The following is an 18929-nucleotide window of genomic DNA, read 5'->3' as shown; positions in this document are numbered from 1 at the left end:
TATGAAAATCAAAATCAGTGCCATCATACCTCACAACATAGTTGTCTATGTTACTATGCTATAATGATCAGATCTTCAATTTCACAATTATGTACATTTAAAATCTGATCTAATTTTCTACCTTACTAGTTGTTTCTATGTCCCCTGGTACTCGTGGTCTAATATCAGTAAATTCCTCTAACCACCAACCTTTCTTTTTTGAACTATCTCTTTACTTTCATGCCTGAACCACAGTGCCTCCTGACTAATGATACCTATATATATGCTTCTATAGCCATTTTATCCCCACAGTCCCTTGTAACTCAGGACCAAGAAGTGAGAGTAGTTGCCCACCCAACACACCCATTACTGTTTTCAAATCTTAATTCCCCCTTCATTCATTAATGACTTCAGCACCTGGCTCTCTACCCTTCTTTGCCAACTAAATCCTTGGTTGTTTCAACATCCAAGACCAGACCCACTGGATTATAACTTTCTCAATATCTTTGCTTCCAATATTACCCTTCCCCACCTTAGTCACCAACTCAGTTCATACCCTTGACCTCATCACAATTTGCTGCACTACCCCTAAATAGCCATTTTAAGCGTCCCCTCCTGTGTACCAATTCTTATTTTAGCCTACTTACGTCAATGTCAATAAAATCCAAAGATACTCTACCTCTTTCTCACTATACACTTCCTGAGGTCCTTACTTTCCTCCTGATTTTAATTTCTATGGTTGCCACAATTATGTCCTTATAGATACCCTTAACTCCCTTCATCATATTTGCCTGGCAAAAGACCCACCAGCATTGAACTCTAGTCCATAGCCATATCCCAAGCATCTGAAAACTGCTTTAAAAAAATTGTACATGTACCTCACTTTAAAATCACTTTTATAGACACTAATACAATCTGGAAATCCTACTACACATCCACATCCTTAAAATGTTATTTTCCTCACACCTCAAAACCTCCTAACCTGCCTCCTTATCAGCTAAAGACCTTACCTCTAAGAAAACAGATGCAATTAACACAGGGAGTCATAAATCTTCCCATCAAAGCAACAAACTGATCAACACCCATATCAACACTAGCCTTCTGAAGAGGAAATATCCTTTCTCCTATTATAGGACAACCACTCAACTTGTGCTTTGGACCCCATCTTCTTTCTCCTCTTTTCGTATTTTTTTTTCTGTTAGAAGTCTCAAAATAAAAACATGCCTTAAAATCCCCTACCTCAAAATAAAACAAAAACACTTCTTGTGATCCCATGTAACTCTAATTCCTGTTCCCTATCTCCAGTCTCCTTGGTAGTAAATTTGTTCAAAGTATCGAACCTATGTTGCTGTCTATCCTTTCTTACCTCCTTTTCTCTACTCAGTCTAATCTAATCAGGCTTAGGAACCCACCATTCCAGAGACTGAAACCACCAAGAACATCTATGCTATCAAATCCAATTATTCTTTCTTCTCATTTTACCTGAGCTCTCAGAAGTGCAGGGTTGATCACATATACCTTAAAGCAGTCTTCTTTTGGCTTGCACAACACATTTTCTTGGTTTTCTTCCTTCCTAAAGGCTGCTTTTTCAAATCTCCTCTGTTCTCACTAAACATCTGGGTATCCCAGGGCTCTGTCCTGGGCCTATTTCTTTGATATCTGCTCTTCCTCTAGCTGACCTTATTTAATACCAAAACCTCAAACATTATTACTCTCGTGTTCATAACTGAAACTAACTTTCAGTGTTTCTCCTGAAACGCCAGGCTTGTCTAGCTAACGGCCTACATGACATTTCCATATGGTTATCTAGTAAGTAGCTCAAATATAATGTCCAAAACAGAACACTTGGTTCCCTTTTCAGCTTCCTATTTCAGTAAAAGGAACTGCCATTCACTTAACTGCTCAAGGCAAAAATACGAGCTTCCCTAATTGTTCTTTCTCCTTCATTCCATCACATCCAATTTACTGAATTGGATGTCTTACAGAACCTACCTACAAAATATACCAGAATCTATCCATTCTATCATCACGATCACACTGCTACATGTTAATCATCACCAACTCTAGCAAGTGCTCTGATAATAGACTCCTGGTTCGTCTCCCTGTACTACTCTTGTCCCCCTAAAAATCCATTCTCCACAAAGCAACCAAATATAAATAAGATCATTTCATTCCCTTTCTCTTTAGTAGCTTCCCATCATATTTAAATCCAAGATTTGGGCCTTTAAAAGTCTTGCACGAACTAACTTCTGCTAATCTTTCTCATCTCAACTTTTTTTTTTTGAGATGGAGTCTCGCTCTGTTGCCCAGGCTGGAGTGCAGTGGCGCAATCTCGGCTCACTGCAAGCTCCGCCTCCTGGGTTCATGCCATTCTAGCTGGGACTACAGGCGCCCGCCACCAGGTTGGCTAATTTTTTTTTATTTTTAGTAGAGATGGGGTTTCACCGTGTTAGCCAGGATGGTCTCGATCTCCTGACCTCGTGATCCGCCCGTCTCGGCCTCCCAAAGTGCTGGGATTACAGGCATGAGCCACCGCGCCCGGCCTCTCATCACAACTTTATCTCCCCTCCCCGACTAAGACTAATTATACACCAGCCACACTATGCATAATTCAGCTCCTCAAATAGACCTAAGTTGATTCCCACCCTAAAGTCTTTGAACTTGCTGTTCCCTATGCTAGAGTGCTCTTCCCCTAATTATGGAATAGCTCAGCTCTCAATTTACATGTTCTCACCTCAAAAAGGCACTTCCTTAACACCCAATATCACTACAAGAAGCAGGTGCCTTGTCTTTTTACCATCCTATAACCAACATCTAGAACTACTGTGCCTGTCCATTACAGGCACTCAATGAACAAATAAATCCCCACAGTAGCCTATAATTGTAATTTGCCAAGTGACACAACAGCAACATTAGAAATAAATCTTTCTCAAGGACACACAGCTGGTAAATGGTGAGTCTATTTCCTTGATTCAAAAGGATCTTCCATGATTTAAGGGACACATTAGTGATCACAAATTACAGCTGTATTATACATGTATGAAGTAGTAAACAGTTTGGTAGGAAATGAAACATAAGACACATTACTAACAATTTACAAAGAAAGACTAATGCTCTTTAATGCTTCTGCTGAGACTTCAAAAATGATTAAGACACTTGTTAAAAGTCTAAATTCAACAATCTATAAATTATAAATTTGTTAACCAAACGCATACATACATGCATCTCTTAGAAAAATTGTGAAAACACAAAAGGGTAAATCTTACCAGAGTTAATTTTGGCCTGTAACCACTTTTTCATACAGTCTTGGTGGACATACTGCAAACTTCCTGTGCACTTGCATGGCTCTATCAGCAAATTAGATGATGATGCAGCTGCCATTTGACAAATTCTACATAAGTCACCTTCTTCTTCTTCTGAGTCCTCTAAAAGGAGGCTGGAAAAGAAGGCACATTTCCCAAAGCTATCATAACTCATCCTGGTTGGTTACTTCAGTCATACATAATCACAAGCTTTCTTTTTTGTTATTTCTACTCACACTGTCTCTGGGTGGAAAAAAGCAAACAGTAACAACAACAAAACAATAACAATTATATTCATCAGCAACCCTCTGATTGAAAATGAAAAACTCTCTCATTGAGAATAAAAATTGTAACAAGTATTTTAAAGGTAAGTAAAATAGGCTAACCTATCATTTATTTTCAAATGATTTAAGTAATTTTGTCATTGGCAAATGACAGTTTAAGATCTATATTTTTCTCAATGACTTTACAAGTACCCCTAAGAGATTTTAATTTCTGTAGTATTCCAGACTACTTCAAGTCCAACAGTATAAAGGTAAGATAAACTTATCACTTTTGCCCCTTGCCTCCCCTCAAATTTTAGGGCTATTTCCATGAATTAAACACATACTGGCTTGTAGATTCTCATTTACATGTTACCAGAACCATGTTTAAACTGATAAACTTTTGTATTACAGAAAAAAATTTGAAAGAATACTTTAAAATTCTCCATCTGCCCCCTCGGCGCAGCAATCTTATAAAAGATTCCATTAACCTACGTCCTCTATTTAACAGGCCATTGTGTACTGCTTAATATATAAATGCAGAGTAATAGTTTTATATAATAAGTAGTTGTTAAAATTCCTACTGCGTTAGTCTACTGTTGGCATGAAACAGGTATACAGTAAATTGGTAATACAGAATGCTGAACTGTTACTGAAATACAACCTGGAATACATGGATTCCTAAATGAACTTAGCAAAAGATTTGTGAAAAGAGATGGATATACAGCCGCTAGGAGACTTTCATGCCCTGGGTTAATCAGACATAACCTCAAGCATAAATTATTTTTAAAGATTGAAAACATGGTATTTACATTTTACCTTTAACTTTCTTCCCTTCCTGGTTTCAACTATTCACTTGGTGGATTCAATTTTTCTGTACCACTTTTAATTGTAGAATGTCTTAAAATCCTTAGGTATGAGGAAAGATGTAATACAGAAATACAAACATACACACACACTCTCTCTGGCAAAATAACCAAATGCTGCTTTTTAATTAAACAGATAGAGTGGTACTGGCTCAATCATTTCTCTCTGAAGATAACTAAAGTAACGCTTTGCTCTCTGCCTACACTACTGTACTTAAATTAATCTAATCTTAAGGGCTGAAAATATGTTACTACATCCCTTAGCAGACAGCAGATAGCCTGCAATTGGAGGAAGCTGCTATAATAAGCAAACATTAAAGCAAACACTACCAGGGTAGAGTAAATATCTTTCTACAAAAAAGGAAAAATAGCAAGTTTAAAAGCAGGAAAATAACAGCCACATGGTAAAATCTGTCCTATAAAATGAAAAATAGGAGTATGGTAGCCCAATGCCCAACATCTCAGAAAGTGTGCAGAGTTTCCTTTATCACCAGAGTTGGATTTGAAAGTATTTTCTTATTAAAGTACAAAAAAATCTAAAAATAACAGTAACAATTATGCTTCCCAACAATTCTATTAGGCCTTTGTGAAAAAGAAAAAAAAAAATCCCACAACATTAACTTTATATAAGTCTTTTCTTCCTCGAAGTGTATTTCAAATTAACTAATTTATCTCATTTTAATAACTATTTTAATACTAAGTAATTAGACTAGGATGACTAAATTAAGAGTCAGGCTGGGACTAAGATCTCTGGTTTTTTGTCTTTTCACTCTTAACAGTGATTTATAAGCAACCTTCAACTCTATAAAGATTTCTTTGTATAAAAAGATTCTATGCCCTGCATTTAAACTGTTTTTTTATTTTATTTTATTTTTTTTGAGACAGAGTCTTGCTCTGTCGCCTGGTTGGAGTGCAGTGGTGCAATCTCAGCTCACTGCAACCTCCACCTCCCAGGTTCAAGCAATTCTCCTGCCTCAGCCTCCTGAGTAGCTGCGACTACAGGTGCACGCCACCACACCCAGCTAAATTTTGTATTTTTAATAGAGACAGGGTTTCAGCATGTTAGCCAGGATGGTCTCAATCTCCTGACCTTGTGATCTGCCCACCTTGGCCTCCCAAAGTGCTGGGATTACAGCGTGAGCCACTGCGCCCGGCCTAAACTGGTATCTCTGTTAAATACTAATATCTAAAGAACTGGCTGGGCATGGTGGCTCATGCCTGTAATTTCAGCACTTTTGGAGGCTGAAGCATGAGGATCGCTTGAAGCCAGGAGTTTGAGACCAGCATGGGAAGCAAAGCGAGACCCTGTCTCTACAAAAAGTTTAAAGAAAGAGAATATTCAGTATATACTTGGACTTCAAACACAAAAATTATTTTGTGCATCAAATTTTATCTTGTGAATCAAAGTAAATTTTGTGCATCAAATTCCAAAAAAAGATTTGCAGTGAGAAATGTAAATAAATGGTTAATAAATCATCTTAATAAAGGCTAAGACAGATTTATTGGTAATCCATGGTCATCCAGTTCCTCTTACTAACCCCATTTAGCATTAGTCTACTAAGGAATTGGGTAAGACATTAAGGTTTTTGTCTTTGCGTGTATATGTATTCCAACCTGGTTAAAATAACCTTTACTTTCTGACACAATTCATAACCCCCCCCCCCAACCATTGCCTACCTTCAGTTATTAATTCTTATCTATTTACCTATGAATGAGACATCTTACTGGATGTAAAGGGATGAAATTTCCTGCTGGAAGCAGTGGCTCATGCCTGTAATCCCAGTACTTTGAGAGGTGGAGGCAGGTGGATCACTTGAGGTCAGGAGTTCGAGACCAGCCTGGCCAATGTGGTGAAACCCTGCCTCTACTAAAAATACAAAAATTAGCCAGGTATGGTGGCAGGCGCCTGTAATCCCAGCTACTTGGGAGGCTGAGGCAGGAGAATTGCTTGAACCAGGGAGGCAGAGGTTGCAATGAGCCAAGACTGTGCCACTGCACTCCAACCTGGGCAGCAGAGACTCCATCTCAAAAACAACAACAACAACAAAAAACAAAAACAAAACAACCCTTCAGATTTCAATTTTATAAGAAGCCAATTTTGAAATGAAGAGTTTTAGGCTAGGCACAGTGGCTCATGCCTGTAATCCCAGCACTTTGGGAGGCCGAGGTGGGTGGATCACCTAAGGTCAGGAGTTTGAGACCAGCCTGACCAACATGGTGAAACCCCGTCCCTACTAAAAATTCTAAAATTAGCCATGCGTGGTGGAGTGCACCTGTAGTCCCAGCTACTCGGGAGGCTGAAACAGGAGAAGTGCTTGAACCCGGAAGGCCGAGACTGCAGTGAGCCGAGATGGTGCCATTACACTCCAGCCTGGGTGACAGACTGAGACTCCGTCTCAAAAAAAAAAAAAAAAAAAAGAAAAAAAAGAAATGAAGAGTTCTTTCTCTATTTTTGATTTATAGGCTTAAGACAGGTATTCGAATTTACCTCTCTTTTATTTTCTGCAATCTTTCTGGATCTCTTGAAGGCGCACTTTTAGTTTTATCACTTTTACCATCAGCTGAATTCCAACCTGAAGGAATAATATCTACTGTGATCATGACATTGTCGGTCAAATTACTCCCAAGTGCTGGGGGGACTGCAAACCGGAATAAGGAACCAGGAAGAATCCCTGCTATTCCTGTATTTCTTCCACCTTGAGCCGAATCTGATGTAGAGCCACCTGTTGTGGCACTGCTTGATGCTGCAGATGCTTGTGGTCTGTTGGCAGCAGCTCCAAGAGGATCATTCTGTGCTTCAAGGTGAACCACTTCATTTGATTCTCTTCTAAAAATATGAGATCTAGATGATGTATCAGAGGTAGGTATCCTTGAAGATTCATCTCTTCCCTCACGCCTCCTTCTAGAGAACAAAGGTGTGCATCTATTTCTAAGTGAGGAAGATAACCATGGTCCTGTATTTCTACCTTCAGATTCTTGGTTAAAATTTTCTGAATCTGACTCAGAGCTATGATTGTGGCTAAGAGATGACAAACCCCATCTTCGCCTAAGAAATCGAAATCCCTGAGAAGCTTCAGATGCCCTATTATCGGGAACTTCAGAAGCTGATGGTACATTACTACGGGACTGTGAAGCTGTCAAGATTCTTGGAGAAACGTAAGAATTTTCAGAATTCAATGATCTTGTATTCAAGGAATCCTGACTAGATCTTCGTGAAAAAAAAGTAGATGACATGCTAGAAGCTATGCGTGACAGCAATCTCCTCGTTGTCCGCCTACCTTCATTGTCAGAAGATTCTTGAAATGGTCTTTGAGATGAAACAACCCTTTCTGAATTGCTTATGATTGGGGCTTCATCTCTACTTGAACTGTAAGAAAATCCAGGCTGCGTATTGCTTCGGGAAGATTCTGATTCTCTTGAAGAAAAATTTGATCTTAAAGAATTTCTGGAGTCCCTAGAACTTAGTATGGTCTGATGTTCAGAAGGCAATTGGTGGTTTGTGGATGATGTATTCAACTGTAAAGTGCTCATTGAGTTTTCTTTTGGTCTTGCTCCTTGTGAATATGAAGGAACTCTGTCTTGAACATCTATTTTTGAAAGGAAGATAACCAATTACATGAAATAATTTGAGCATTATTATTTGCATTTATTATGTTGAATGCCAAAACGAAGCACTGGATTCAAACTTAATACTGTTATATTGTAACTACAGAGTTTACTATTATTATAGAAAAAACATAAATGTATTTCTCTTTCTATTCCTACTGGTAAAATCCAGTACTGCTGTGTAAAGTCAACATTACAAATATATAAAAAAGAAATGTATTATGAGCTTATGAAAATTTTATTTGATAAAATTAAAACAGCTGAATTTATTGATCAGAAATTATTTGGTATGATACAATAATATCTAGTATTTAAATTGAGACGATTTTGAACAGGCCAAATAATACAATGTAAATGACTCTTAAAATGATTAAAAGCAAATCCATCCAAGGGAGACTGTTTTGGGGATTTTTTTTTACTCTGTGCAATAAATTAAAAAGCTGTTTTAAACCCTTGTAATTTTATGAAAAATCTTGCTAATAGCTAAAACTTTTTCCAATTTTTTTTTCTTTCAGGTTAACAGCTGTGGTTCTTATCCTATAGTTCCTAGCCAATATTTAGAATCACGTGTGTTATATTTGCTAAAATACTGGCTAGGAACTATGAATCAGAATAGGGCTATGACATCTGCACTTTTCAAAGGATTCCTTAACTGGTGGTTTAAATCTTCAAATGGGATGAGAAATACTATAGGATTCCTTTGCAAAGAAACTACCCATTAACCTGTGTAAGAGCTAAATTACTACTCTGCTGATATATGGAGCTTTATGAAAGGGTAAATGTTAGGAACTAAATCTGTTTCTATCCTGTACTTTTATACTCCAAAACCTAAAAGCTATTGATACTGTCTACTAAAGCTCTACCATCCAAAGCCAAGCAGATAAAATGTTTTCATTTGTCATAAATAAAGATTTCCCCCAGTAAGATAAATTAAAATAACCTAAACCTTTAAAAACAAAACATTATTTCCTACTATGTAAATCAAACTCCATTTCTGCCTACTATATTTGTCAACTTCAATTAGCACCTTTTTCTTCAGTAACTTAGTATGATAGTTTAAGGCTATGTACAATGATACAAAGTGTGGCTGTGTGCAGTGGCTCATACCTGTAATCTCAACACTTTGGGAGGCCGAGGCGGTTGGATCACCCGAGGTCAGGAGTTCAAGACCAGCCTGGCCAACATGGTGAAACCCAGTCTCTACTAAAAACACAAAATTAGCTGGGCATGGTGGCATATGCCTGTAACCCCAGCTACTTGAGAGGCTGACACAGGAGAATCGCTTGAACCCAGGAGGCGAAGGCTGCAGTGAGCTGACGTCGTGCCATTGCACTCCAGCCTGGGTAACAAGAGCAAAACTCCATCTCAGAACAAACAAACCAAAAACAAAGTGTGGGTCTTGAGGTCAATTTAATAAAACTAGAGGCACATCCATGTTATACTAAAGTAATTGCAAATTATGCCTTAAAATGGTGATTTCAACTTTCAGTTATTTCAGAAGTAGAAGAATAATCAGAAGTAGTTATTTATTAAACTACATCTGTTACAGGCAAATTCTATTTGAGGATATACGACTTAGTATGTTACTTTCTAACGGACATTCTTAAAAGGAAAAATGCAAGTTAAACAACGTAAAGGTAGATGGAATCTAGATACTCATATTCATCTACTGTATTTTAAATTATTTTTTAAGGTCAAAACAAGTACTAGAAAAAAATATTAAGGTATTCTGAAATCTTCATAAGACAAAATATACACTTTACTCCTTTGTACTGCTGTTTTAGTAACATGCATAAAGAGGAAAATGGAACATTATGAGAAGTTATACTTGATGTAATTTATACATACATGATGAAGTTGTGAAATCACCACTTCGGTGACTATAATCCATAAGATTACTAATAGAGGAATCTGTTCTTCTCTCCAAATCTCTCCTCTCTCTCATTAAGTCTGTTCCAAATGATCCAAGTACCATTGATGAAGATCTAGGAACTTGACTATGCCTCCAAGATGAATCTTAAAATAAATGAAGAAGTTTTATTTCAGAGAAAGCTTTCAAGGCTTTGGATGATGACGATCTTCAGTAATAGAGAGGAAAGTTAGTGTTATTTATTATTATTATTATTTTTTGAGACGGAGTCTCACTCTGTCACCCAGGCTGGAGGGTAGTGGCACGATCTCAGCTCACAGCAACCTCCACCTTCTGGGTTCAAGTGATTCTCCTGCCTCAGCCTCCTGAATATCTGGGACTACAAGGTGCGTGCCACCATGCCTGGCTAATTTTTGTATTTTTAGTGAAGATGGGGTTTCACCCTGTCGGCCAGGCTGGTCTCAAACTCCTGACCTCTAGTGATCCGCCCACCCCGGCCTCCCAAAGTGCTGGGATCACAGCACGAGCCACCACACCCGGCCTTACTGTTGTTTATTATGAGAATCCCCGGTTATATAGTTGTTATCAGAAACACAATTCAGTAAAACATAAAACTATTCACAAATGAACTAATCACTTATAAAATTATTTCCTACTTTAAACATATTCTTCTCTGCCTAACATTAAAATCTACCCCATACACAATGTCAATGTCTCAATCACTTCTCACAACATCTACCTATACATTATGTAAAACGATTACAGAACAAAAATGTAAATCTTGCCAAAGATGGAGAATTTCACAAAAAAAGTCAATGAAAGTGATGCTGGAGAACTGCCAGTATCAAAATCAAAGGCATCCGGAAAGGGAAGATGTGAACAACACAATTTCATCAGAATTATTTTTACTGCTACCACAGTTGCTTAATTTTTTATTCTAGAATTCTTAATTCTAAGAATCAAAGTATTGTTACAGTTATCGTAATTTTATTAGATATGATTTAAAAGTAAATTAAACATTAAGTCTCAAACCTCTTTCCTTCACTATTTACCTTGAAATTTTGATTCTTTCTTCCCTAATCCTAGTAGCCTTAATAATTCCTCTTTATTAAGAGAAATGGCCTAGAGTATTTATAACGTTTTCACATAGCAGAAGAGAACAAAAATATCTCTGGCACAGTGGTGTTTGTCTACAAAGTTATTAACAGTCTGCTCTTAGCTATCACAACATTCTTAATATCCTTCAGATAGGCACGTCTTTCCCATGGCATTCCAGCTTATCAAAATAGACAGGAACTGCTTACACTACTTCAACTGGTAATACACAAACATTTAAAGAATTTTACCTCCAATTGTGTCACCACAAGTTTTGGCTCCTCTTAAACACTGGCACTGGCTACCATTTCATTGGAAGAGGAGTATGAGTGAGACGGTAGCCTCCTGACCTTTCAACAAAAGATCTTTTCAACGTGTGTGAAAAATATGTGTCTCAGTACATAATACCAGGCATGAAGCTTTATGGATAGACCATCCAAATCCCAGAGTGGTTAGTATCTTGCCCAATGCCACTCATCTAGTTAGAGGACTAAAACTATGACTTTCTAATCCCTTGTATAGAACTCCTACTAAAATAACCACCATTTTTTTGTAACTCAAGAGTTTCTGTATTTGTTTTTTGTTTAAGAAACAGAGTCTTGCTCTGTCTACCAGGCTACAGTGCATTGGCATGATCATAGCTCACCATAACCTCAAACTCCTGGGACCAAGCGATCCTCCAGCCTCAGCCCCTCAAGTGGCTGGGGACTACAGGCATGCACCACCATGCCCAGCTAATTCTCTCTTTTTTTTTTTTTTTGGTAGAAACAGGGTCTCACTATGTTGTCTAGGCTGGCCTTAAACTCCTGGCCTCAAGCGATCATCCTGCCTTAGCCTCCGTATTTTCTGAAAATAAATATTATATACTACAATGTTTATCATTTATATAAGACATGCTTAAGCAATATTTTAAACATATCAGTAGATTTAGCTTTCCTTGTAACAATTACAAAATATAATAACCAAAAGAATACATACATTTACCAATTTGATTATCATAAAATACCGGCTATTCTAATTAAAATCTGCTAATGTCCTGTTTAGGATATCTATATCAATTTTACAAGAAAAATGCAGAAGAGTATCAGTTCTAGCATTAATTTAAAGTAAGATTTTGGAAATTCCACTACATTTCTGACCCACTGTCTGCATATAAAATCTACTTGCCTCATTCCAAAACTAAGAACAACTGTGTTACACCTGGAGAAAAACGGCTTAAAATACCTACAGAAACTCATTCTTACCTGATAATGTGTTTAAACCATTTCCAACATTTCTCCCAGCTGAGGTAGTACAGTTTGTACAGGAAAGTTTAGGTCTTTTTGAATCATGATCCCGTTGCTGGTTCTGCGATCTGGAGCGTGCTCCCTGAGTTATCTCAGATTCACTATACCATGCAGATTGAAATGGTGACGCAGATGCTGATGCTGACGTAGACTGTGAGTTCAAAAAAATTTTTTAAACAACAAAAGGCTGCATTCAGTACTAAATTTAACCCACAGTCCTCTAATAAATTCCCACAAGCATCAATTTTTCTACCACGTAGTTCTTTTTTTTTTTTGAGACTGAGTCTTGCTCTGTTGCCCAAGCTGGAGTGCAGTGGGGCAATCTTGGCTCACTGTAACCTTCGCCTCCAGGGTTCAAGCGATTCTCCTGCCTCAGCCTCCTGAGTAGCTGGCATTACAGGTGTGTGCCACCACGCCCGGCTAATTTTTGTATTTTTAGTAGAGACAGGGTTTCACCATGTTGGTCAGGCTGGTCTCAAACTCCTGACCTCATGATCTGCCTGCCTCGGCCGCTGGGATTACAGGCACGAGCCTCTGTGCCTGGCCTCCACCATGTAGTTCTTCTTTAGTCTTTGTTCCTTCTACCCACTTGTCCATTTACTATACACTATAATTGTACTTTGCTGGGCTCTCAATCTGATGTAGAGTAAGTCCTTTTTTTAACCGTATATAAATACTTGGTTATGAAACACTGAAGACCAAAAACTGTAATCATTTTTCCTAATATTTGTTTTTTTCTTTTTGAAAATGAAATCCTTGTTGTACTGGTTTAATATTTCAGTCTTTTCAGGAACCCTGTCCACCTCTTAGAGGTAGACAGAACACTAAGCTATAAAGAAACTGTGAATTACTCTACCATGAAAATCAGATTTTTCAACTAATAACAAATTTATTCTTGTTCTGATGCCTAGTCTCCAGAATACGGTCATACAACACTAGTAACAGTATGCTAAAAAAACAAACAAAAAAAATCCTAACATCAGAAATTTCTTCATCAGTGAATCAACAACTAAAACAAGTACATATTTTAAAACATGGCTCATGGTTTTCTCTTTTAACATATATGTACACAAAATAAAGCTTGTAAACAAGTATCACTGATAATGTACAAACTATTTTACTTCTCTCCAATTCTTTAATTTGTTAAGTTCACTCACTACAATGCATTAAAAAGGCAACAGTTTGTCTCCTTAAATATTTAGGTTTAATTGACAACATATTTCAACCACAATTATTGAAATTGTACTGTTCTTTTTACAAAAATGTTTCCATCATGGCAAAGTAATTATCTGGACACACACACACAGACAGGACACAGATAAACTAAGAAACATAGATTTGGCATATAATCTCTAAATGGCTCAGAGACAATAAGGACCTCTAAAATAAAAGTAATTTTTCAGGATATAAAAGAAAAATAATTTTTTAAAGCATGTTACCATGAGTTAAGTATGTGGTAAATAGTTTATTATGCTAAAGAACATTAAAATGAAACCAAATTCTTTTAAGTGTTCTTCTGTTTAACAAAAGAGTTAAAATGGAATGCATCATGGGCCATAATTTCAGTCTACATTCATCTAAAATTCACATGATAAACATGAGAACCCAAATAATGTAGTCCATCAAAGCTCTACAGTACAGGTAACAGATAAGTAAATAAATAATTACACTATAAATAAGTACTATAATAGTAAGTACAGTGAAAGTTTTACAGAAAGACCCTAACTATGTTTGAAGGACACAGGGGAAGAGTCAAAGAAGATGGTAACTGAAGTTCACGGGGTAGATGAATGAAAAAAGACATTACAAATAAACACCACAAAAAGACGTATAAACCATTTTACCATCAGATTTTTTTGTTGTTTTTTTTGAGACAGCATCTCACTCTGTTGCCCAGGCTGGAGTGCAGTGGCACAATCACAGCTCACTGCTGCCTTGATCCTCCCACCTCAGTCTCCAGAGTAGCTGGGACCACAGGCACATATCATCATGGCTAGGTAATTTTTATTTTGTAGAGACAGGGTCTCACCATGTTGCCTAGCTGGTCTTGAATTCCTGGGCTCAAACAATCCTCTGCCTTAGCATCTCAAAGTGCTAGGATTACAGGTGTGAGCCACCACATCTGGCCTGGCTTTCTTCTAAGACATTACTATTTATACTTTATTTTCTATTATACTTCAATTATTAATTTTTAAATTTATTTTTTATAGAGATGGGGTCCCACTATGTTGCCCAAGCTTGTTTTGAACTCCTGGGTTCAAGTGATCCTCCTGCCTCAGCCTCCCAAACAGCTGGGATTACAGGCATGAGGCATAGTACCCAGCCAATATGGTTCAATTATGAGAAACATATTGCATGCATTCAGGGGATGTATTAGTTCATGGTAACACTGGAAAAGAAACTTTGAAAATAAAGTAGAAGGTGTGAGGCTGAAAAGGTAGGAACGGGCTACATCAGGAATTCGCCCACCCTTTGCCTAGAGAATATTTTGTAAATTGATAATGGCATTTTTCAGCTTAGCACAAACTTAGTCTCACAAGCCTTCTGTACCTAATATTACAGACACCCAATCAATGAACTGGAGCTAGCACAAGAAATGAAATTAATTTGATATTTTAGAATCAAACCATTTCATATGCCATCATCATCAAGGTATCAGGGACCTTATCCTGCAGGCCAGTGGTTCTAAAACCTCTGGATTTCAGAGACCAAAATAAAAAAATGTTTTAATTTAAAATTGAGAAAGAACTGTCACTTTTGACCAGTAGGACATCTAAAATAGCAACTAATACCTAATCCTGTCCCCAATTTTAAAAAAGGCATAAAGGATATAATTCAGAATGAGCACTTTAAATTGAATACATTTGTACAAACTCCATAACTTGTCATTATTTTTCTCATTTTGCACAGACTGCATAAACTTACTGAATAGCACTTCTGCAAACATGATTTTGGGAACTAATGAAGGGGGGGATAAATCAGATCTACTACTATATAGAAAGACTTTTAGAGGCATGTGGAAGACGAAATAGATGAACAGAAAGAAAACCAATTAGGAAGCCATTAGAATATCAAGAAATAAGTCCCTATGAAGTAATGGGAACAGAGGGCAATTATAAAAGATAAAAATTCATCAGATTTAGGGACAATGTGAGAAATAGAGAAAAAAGTTTTTTGGTACTGTCTACTGGTGAAATAAATGACTATGCCATTCATTAAAAATACTGATTATAGGGGAGCAGATTTAGATAATGAATTTCATTTGATTCTTGAATGCTGAAGTGTCCAAAGACTTAAAGTGACACTCACTGTTCATTAAACAATTTTCATGACTCACGACACAACATGTAGATTATATGGCTATATCCAAGACAAAAAATGTTTGTTAATATCAGCATATAGATATACGTATCAGTATACATAATGTCAGTATATAGAAGGAATGTTTTGGTTAGTTTTGCTATTGGCTTGAGTTCAAAATCAAACCTTTTCCTGGTTCCTACAATCCAATTTTGTCCATATTTGTTCAAATATCCTCAGTCTGAACCAATTGGTTTTTTTCCCTCGGAATTCTTTGAACAATTAAATAAAGTGTCAGATTCATTTAACAATATATTATCTCTTCTGCTGTCCAGAACTATAGGCCAAATGAAATCAGGGAATAAGTCTGTCTTCAAAGTATACCACATTGGGCATGACGAATCCTTGAACAAGTAGTTTTGGGGTTGTTTTCACTTATAAACAATGCCGTTATGAACAACTGTAAATTTTTGTATGGATGTATGTTTTCAATACTCTTGGGTGTAACTGATAGATCATGTAGTAACTTGATGTTTGATATTTGGGGGAATTACTATTTTTCCAACTATAGGTTGATGCTAACAGCTGTGATGGCAGCAGCAGTTCATCTGGAGTGGCTGCCACAAAGACGCCGGCTGCAGCAGGGGAGGCGTGGCAGGGTCTGTGTGCTCCACAGAGTCAGCAACAGGTGGGAGCCCTGACCACTTCCAAGTTGGTGGGGTGGGAGCCCTGTGCTCCCTGACCCAGCTGTGGCTGTAGACTTGGGTATCCCGGTGCTCTCAGGGGCCTGAGAAGCCTCCCTTCCTGCCCCCGGCTCCTGCTCCGATTTTGGAGCAAAGTTTTGGCCAAGCTTGGGCACTGTCACGATCCAGGTGTGTATGCGCATGCTTGGGGCAGTGCCGACACACCAGCCCACTGCTACCTTGGCCCCCCTCTGGACTTTGGGCACCAACAAGCACAAAGGGAGGCCAAGGGGGAACTGAGGGTGGCTTGGCATGGGTCTGCAGGCATCCCTTGGCACAAACAGCCTGGGTGCCATGAACAGTAGCAGGAGGCAGACATGCTCCTGGGTGAAAAGGGGCAGGTCCCTAGTGAAACCCTACCTTTAAGCCTGGGATGGCCTGAAGCATGGAGGCTGGGCTGCCAGTTCCACGGACCGGAGTGAGAACTTATGGTGCTTATCCCAGGCCCACCCATTGCCTCCTATGGACCAATCAGCATGCACTTCCTCTTCTCTGAAGCCCATGAAAATCTGACTCAGCCAGATGTCAGGCTGACTTCCCTATGGACAGGAGCTACCCACTTCTGTCTGGTCTCCTCTCCACTGAAAGCTACACACTCGTTGGGATGACCTGCCTGTGGAAAGGAGCCACCCACTGTGGGTCTCCTGAGAGCTGTGCTACTGCTCAATAAAGCCCCTCTTCGCCTTGCTAACCCTCCAACTGTCTGTGTACCTCATTCTCTCTGGACGTGGGACAAGAACTCGGGACCCGCCAAATGGTTGGACTCGAAGAGCTGTAACACAAACAGTGCTGAAACACCCCTTCCTACCCCCCACTCACCATGCTGCCGGCGACAAGGAGAGAAGAGCTCTGACCCTTTGGGGAGTCCAGACCTAGGAGCTCCCTGAACCAGGGCTGTGACAACCTCTTTGGGGCTCTGTAGTTCCTTGTGTCTCCAAGGTTTTGGGTGCCACTGCGTTCCTCAGTGCCCACAGAAGCTGCTGCCTGTGGTACACCTGATCCATCCACAGCCTCATAGGGCACCAGTGCCTAGAGCTGCCTGCCCCACTGCACCCAGTGTGCCTGGCTGTAAACGGTGGCCGGACCCTGCGCTCACTTGCCCATGCACCCCCTGCCGATCCATGTCTGGCTCACCCTTGGCAGGCGTGGGATCCGAGCTGACAGCACGAGTCGAACAAAGCCTGCCAGTCCGAGTAGGCAGAACACACCCAGCAGGCCCGAGCAAAACCTGGGCAAAGGCACCACCAGCCACAGAGGCTTCTAGCTGGAAAAGCAACACTCCAAGTGCTGACAGCTGTACCATTTTACAGTCCCATCAACTATGTATGAAGGTTCCAATTTCTCCACCACTTACCAACACTGTGATTGTCCATCTTTTGTTTTAATTTTGAGACAGGGTCTCAGCTCTGTTGCCCAGGCTAGAATGCAGTGATGCAATCACAGGTGACTGTGGCCTTGACTTCCTGGGCCCAAGCAATCCTTCCACCTCAGCCTCCAGAGTAGCTGAGACTACAGGCATGCGACACCATGCACAGCTAATTTTTAAATTATTTCTTGGTAGAGAATGGGTCTCACTATGTTGCACAGGTCTCAAATTCCTGGGTTCAAGCAATCCTCCCAGATTTGGCCTCCCAACTCAGGCCTGGGATTACAGGCATGAGTCACTGTGCCCAGCCTATCCATCTTTTTTATTTTGGCTATGCTAGTGGTTGTTAAGTATCTCACTGTAGTTCTGACTTGCATTTCCCTAATGACTAATATTTTTTCATGTGCTTATCAGCCATTAATATATCTTTGGAAAAATGTTTATTAAAGTCCTTTGCCCATTTGAAATTGGGTTATATTTTTATTGTTGAGAGGTAAGAGTTCTTCATATATTCTGGATACAAGTCTCAGTATCCAGTAAGATATATGCTTTGTAAATATTTTCTCTCATTCTGTGGATTGTCTTTTCACTCTCTTGGTATCGATGCACACAAATTTTAATTTTTATGAAAACTAATCAATCTTTTTTTTTGCATTTCCTGCCTCCCGACTATGAGCACTCGCATGAAACTAGATGGAAGCAACTAAATTTACACTGGAGTTTAAAGAGGTTTCTTTCTTTTTCATTAACTTTCCAGTCTCTACCCAGACAGGTAACAGATTTGGCTCCCAGAGTAAATAGTTTTCATCAGTTATTTCCAATTCAAAAGGCTATCTGTGATATGGTGAATTGTATGGTATATGAATTATAACTCAATAAAATAAGGGAAGAGGTGGAAGGCTATCTAGCCCAACCAAAGTAGCTGAAATACTATATAGTGTATCTGAGAAATCATCAATAAGACAGCTTGGAGACTTAATAGCTATAGATACTCTATGCACAATGAAAAGAAAATAACTTTCCAAGACTTTATATAACTAGCAGGCATCCAATTTTCATTTTATTTCTTTTTACCTTCATAATAGTTATTCATACCACCTTTCCAACAAGAGGTTTACTGGAAGTATAGTCAATGAAATCATTTACTATTACTATTGTATAAGTCAATATTTGCTTTCAGAAAATTATTTCTAAGGTTTTAAAATATTTTCCCAACACAAATGCCCTTAAAACAATGCAATTAAAAAAATAAA

At 38.6% G+C, this 18929-nt stretch overlaps 1 protein-coding gene across 50 annotated transcripts in view; it reads right to left on the bottom strand.

Annotated features, from left to right (window-relative positions):
* The window catches only part of MARCHF7 (membrane associated ring-CH-type finger 7), a 55849-nt gene that overhangs the window by 12706 nt on the left and 24214 nt on the right, over positions 1 to 18929 (bottom strand). For 33 of the 50 annotated variants that reach the window (XR_010149656.1, XR_010149658.1, XR_010149655.1 and 30 more), the window contains 4 exon segments: positions 12226 to 12418; positions 9865 to 10032; positions 6899 to 7997; positions 3246 to 3415 (listed from right to left, as the gene is read on the bottom strand). Coding sequence is in view for 44 of the 50 variants with exons in the window: in XM_009443470.5 (XP_009441745.1) it covers positions 3246 to 3415; positions 6899 to 7997; positions 9865 to 10032; positions 12226 to 12418 (1630 nt within the window). In the remaining 6 variants the exon portion in view is untranslated. 50 annotated transcript variants of the gene reach the window in all.

This window comes from Pan troglodytes, chromosome 13 (assembly GCF_028858775.2).
Source record: "Pan troglodytes isolate AG18354 chromosome 13, NHGRI_mPanTro3-v2.0_pri, whole genome shotgun sequence".
Lineage (NCBI taxonomy): Eukaryota > Metazoa > Chordata > Mammalia > Primates > Hominidae > Pan > Pan troglodytes.
Note: the sequence above shows the minus strand (reverse complement) of the source record. Positions and strands in the feature narration are given on the sequence as shown.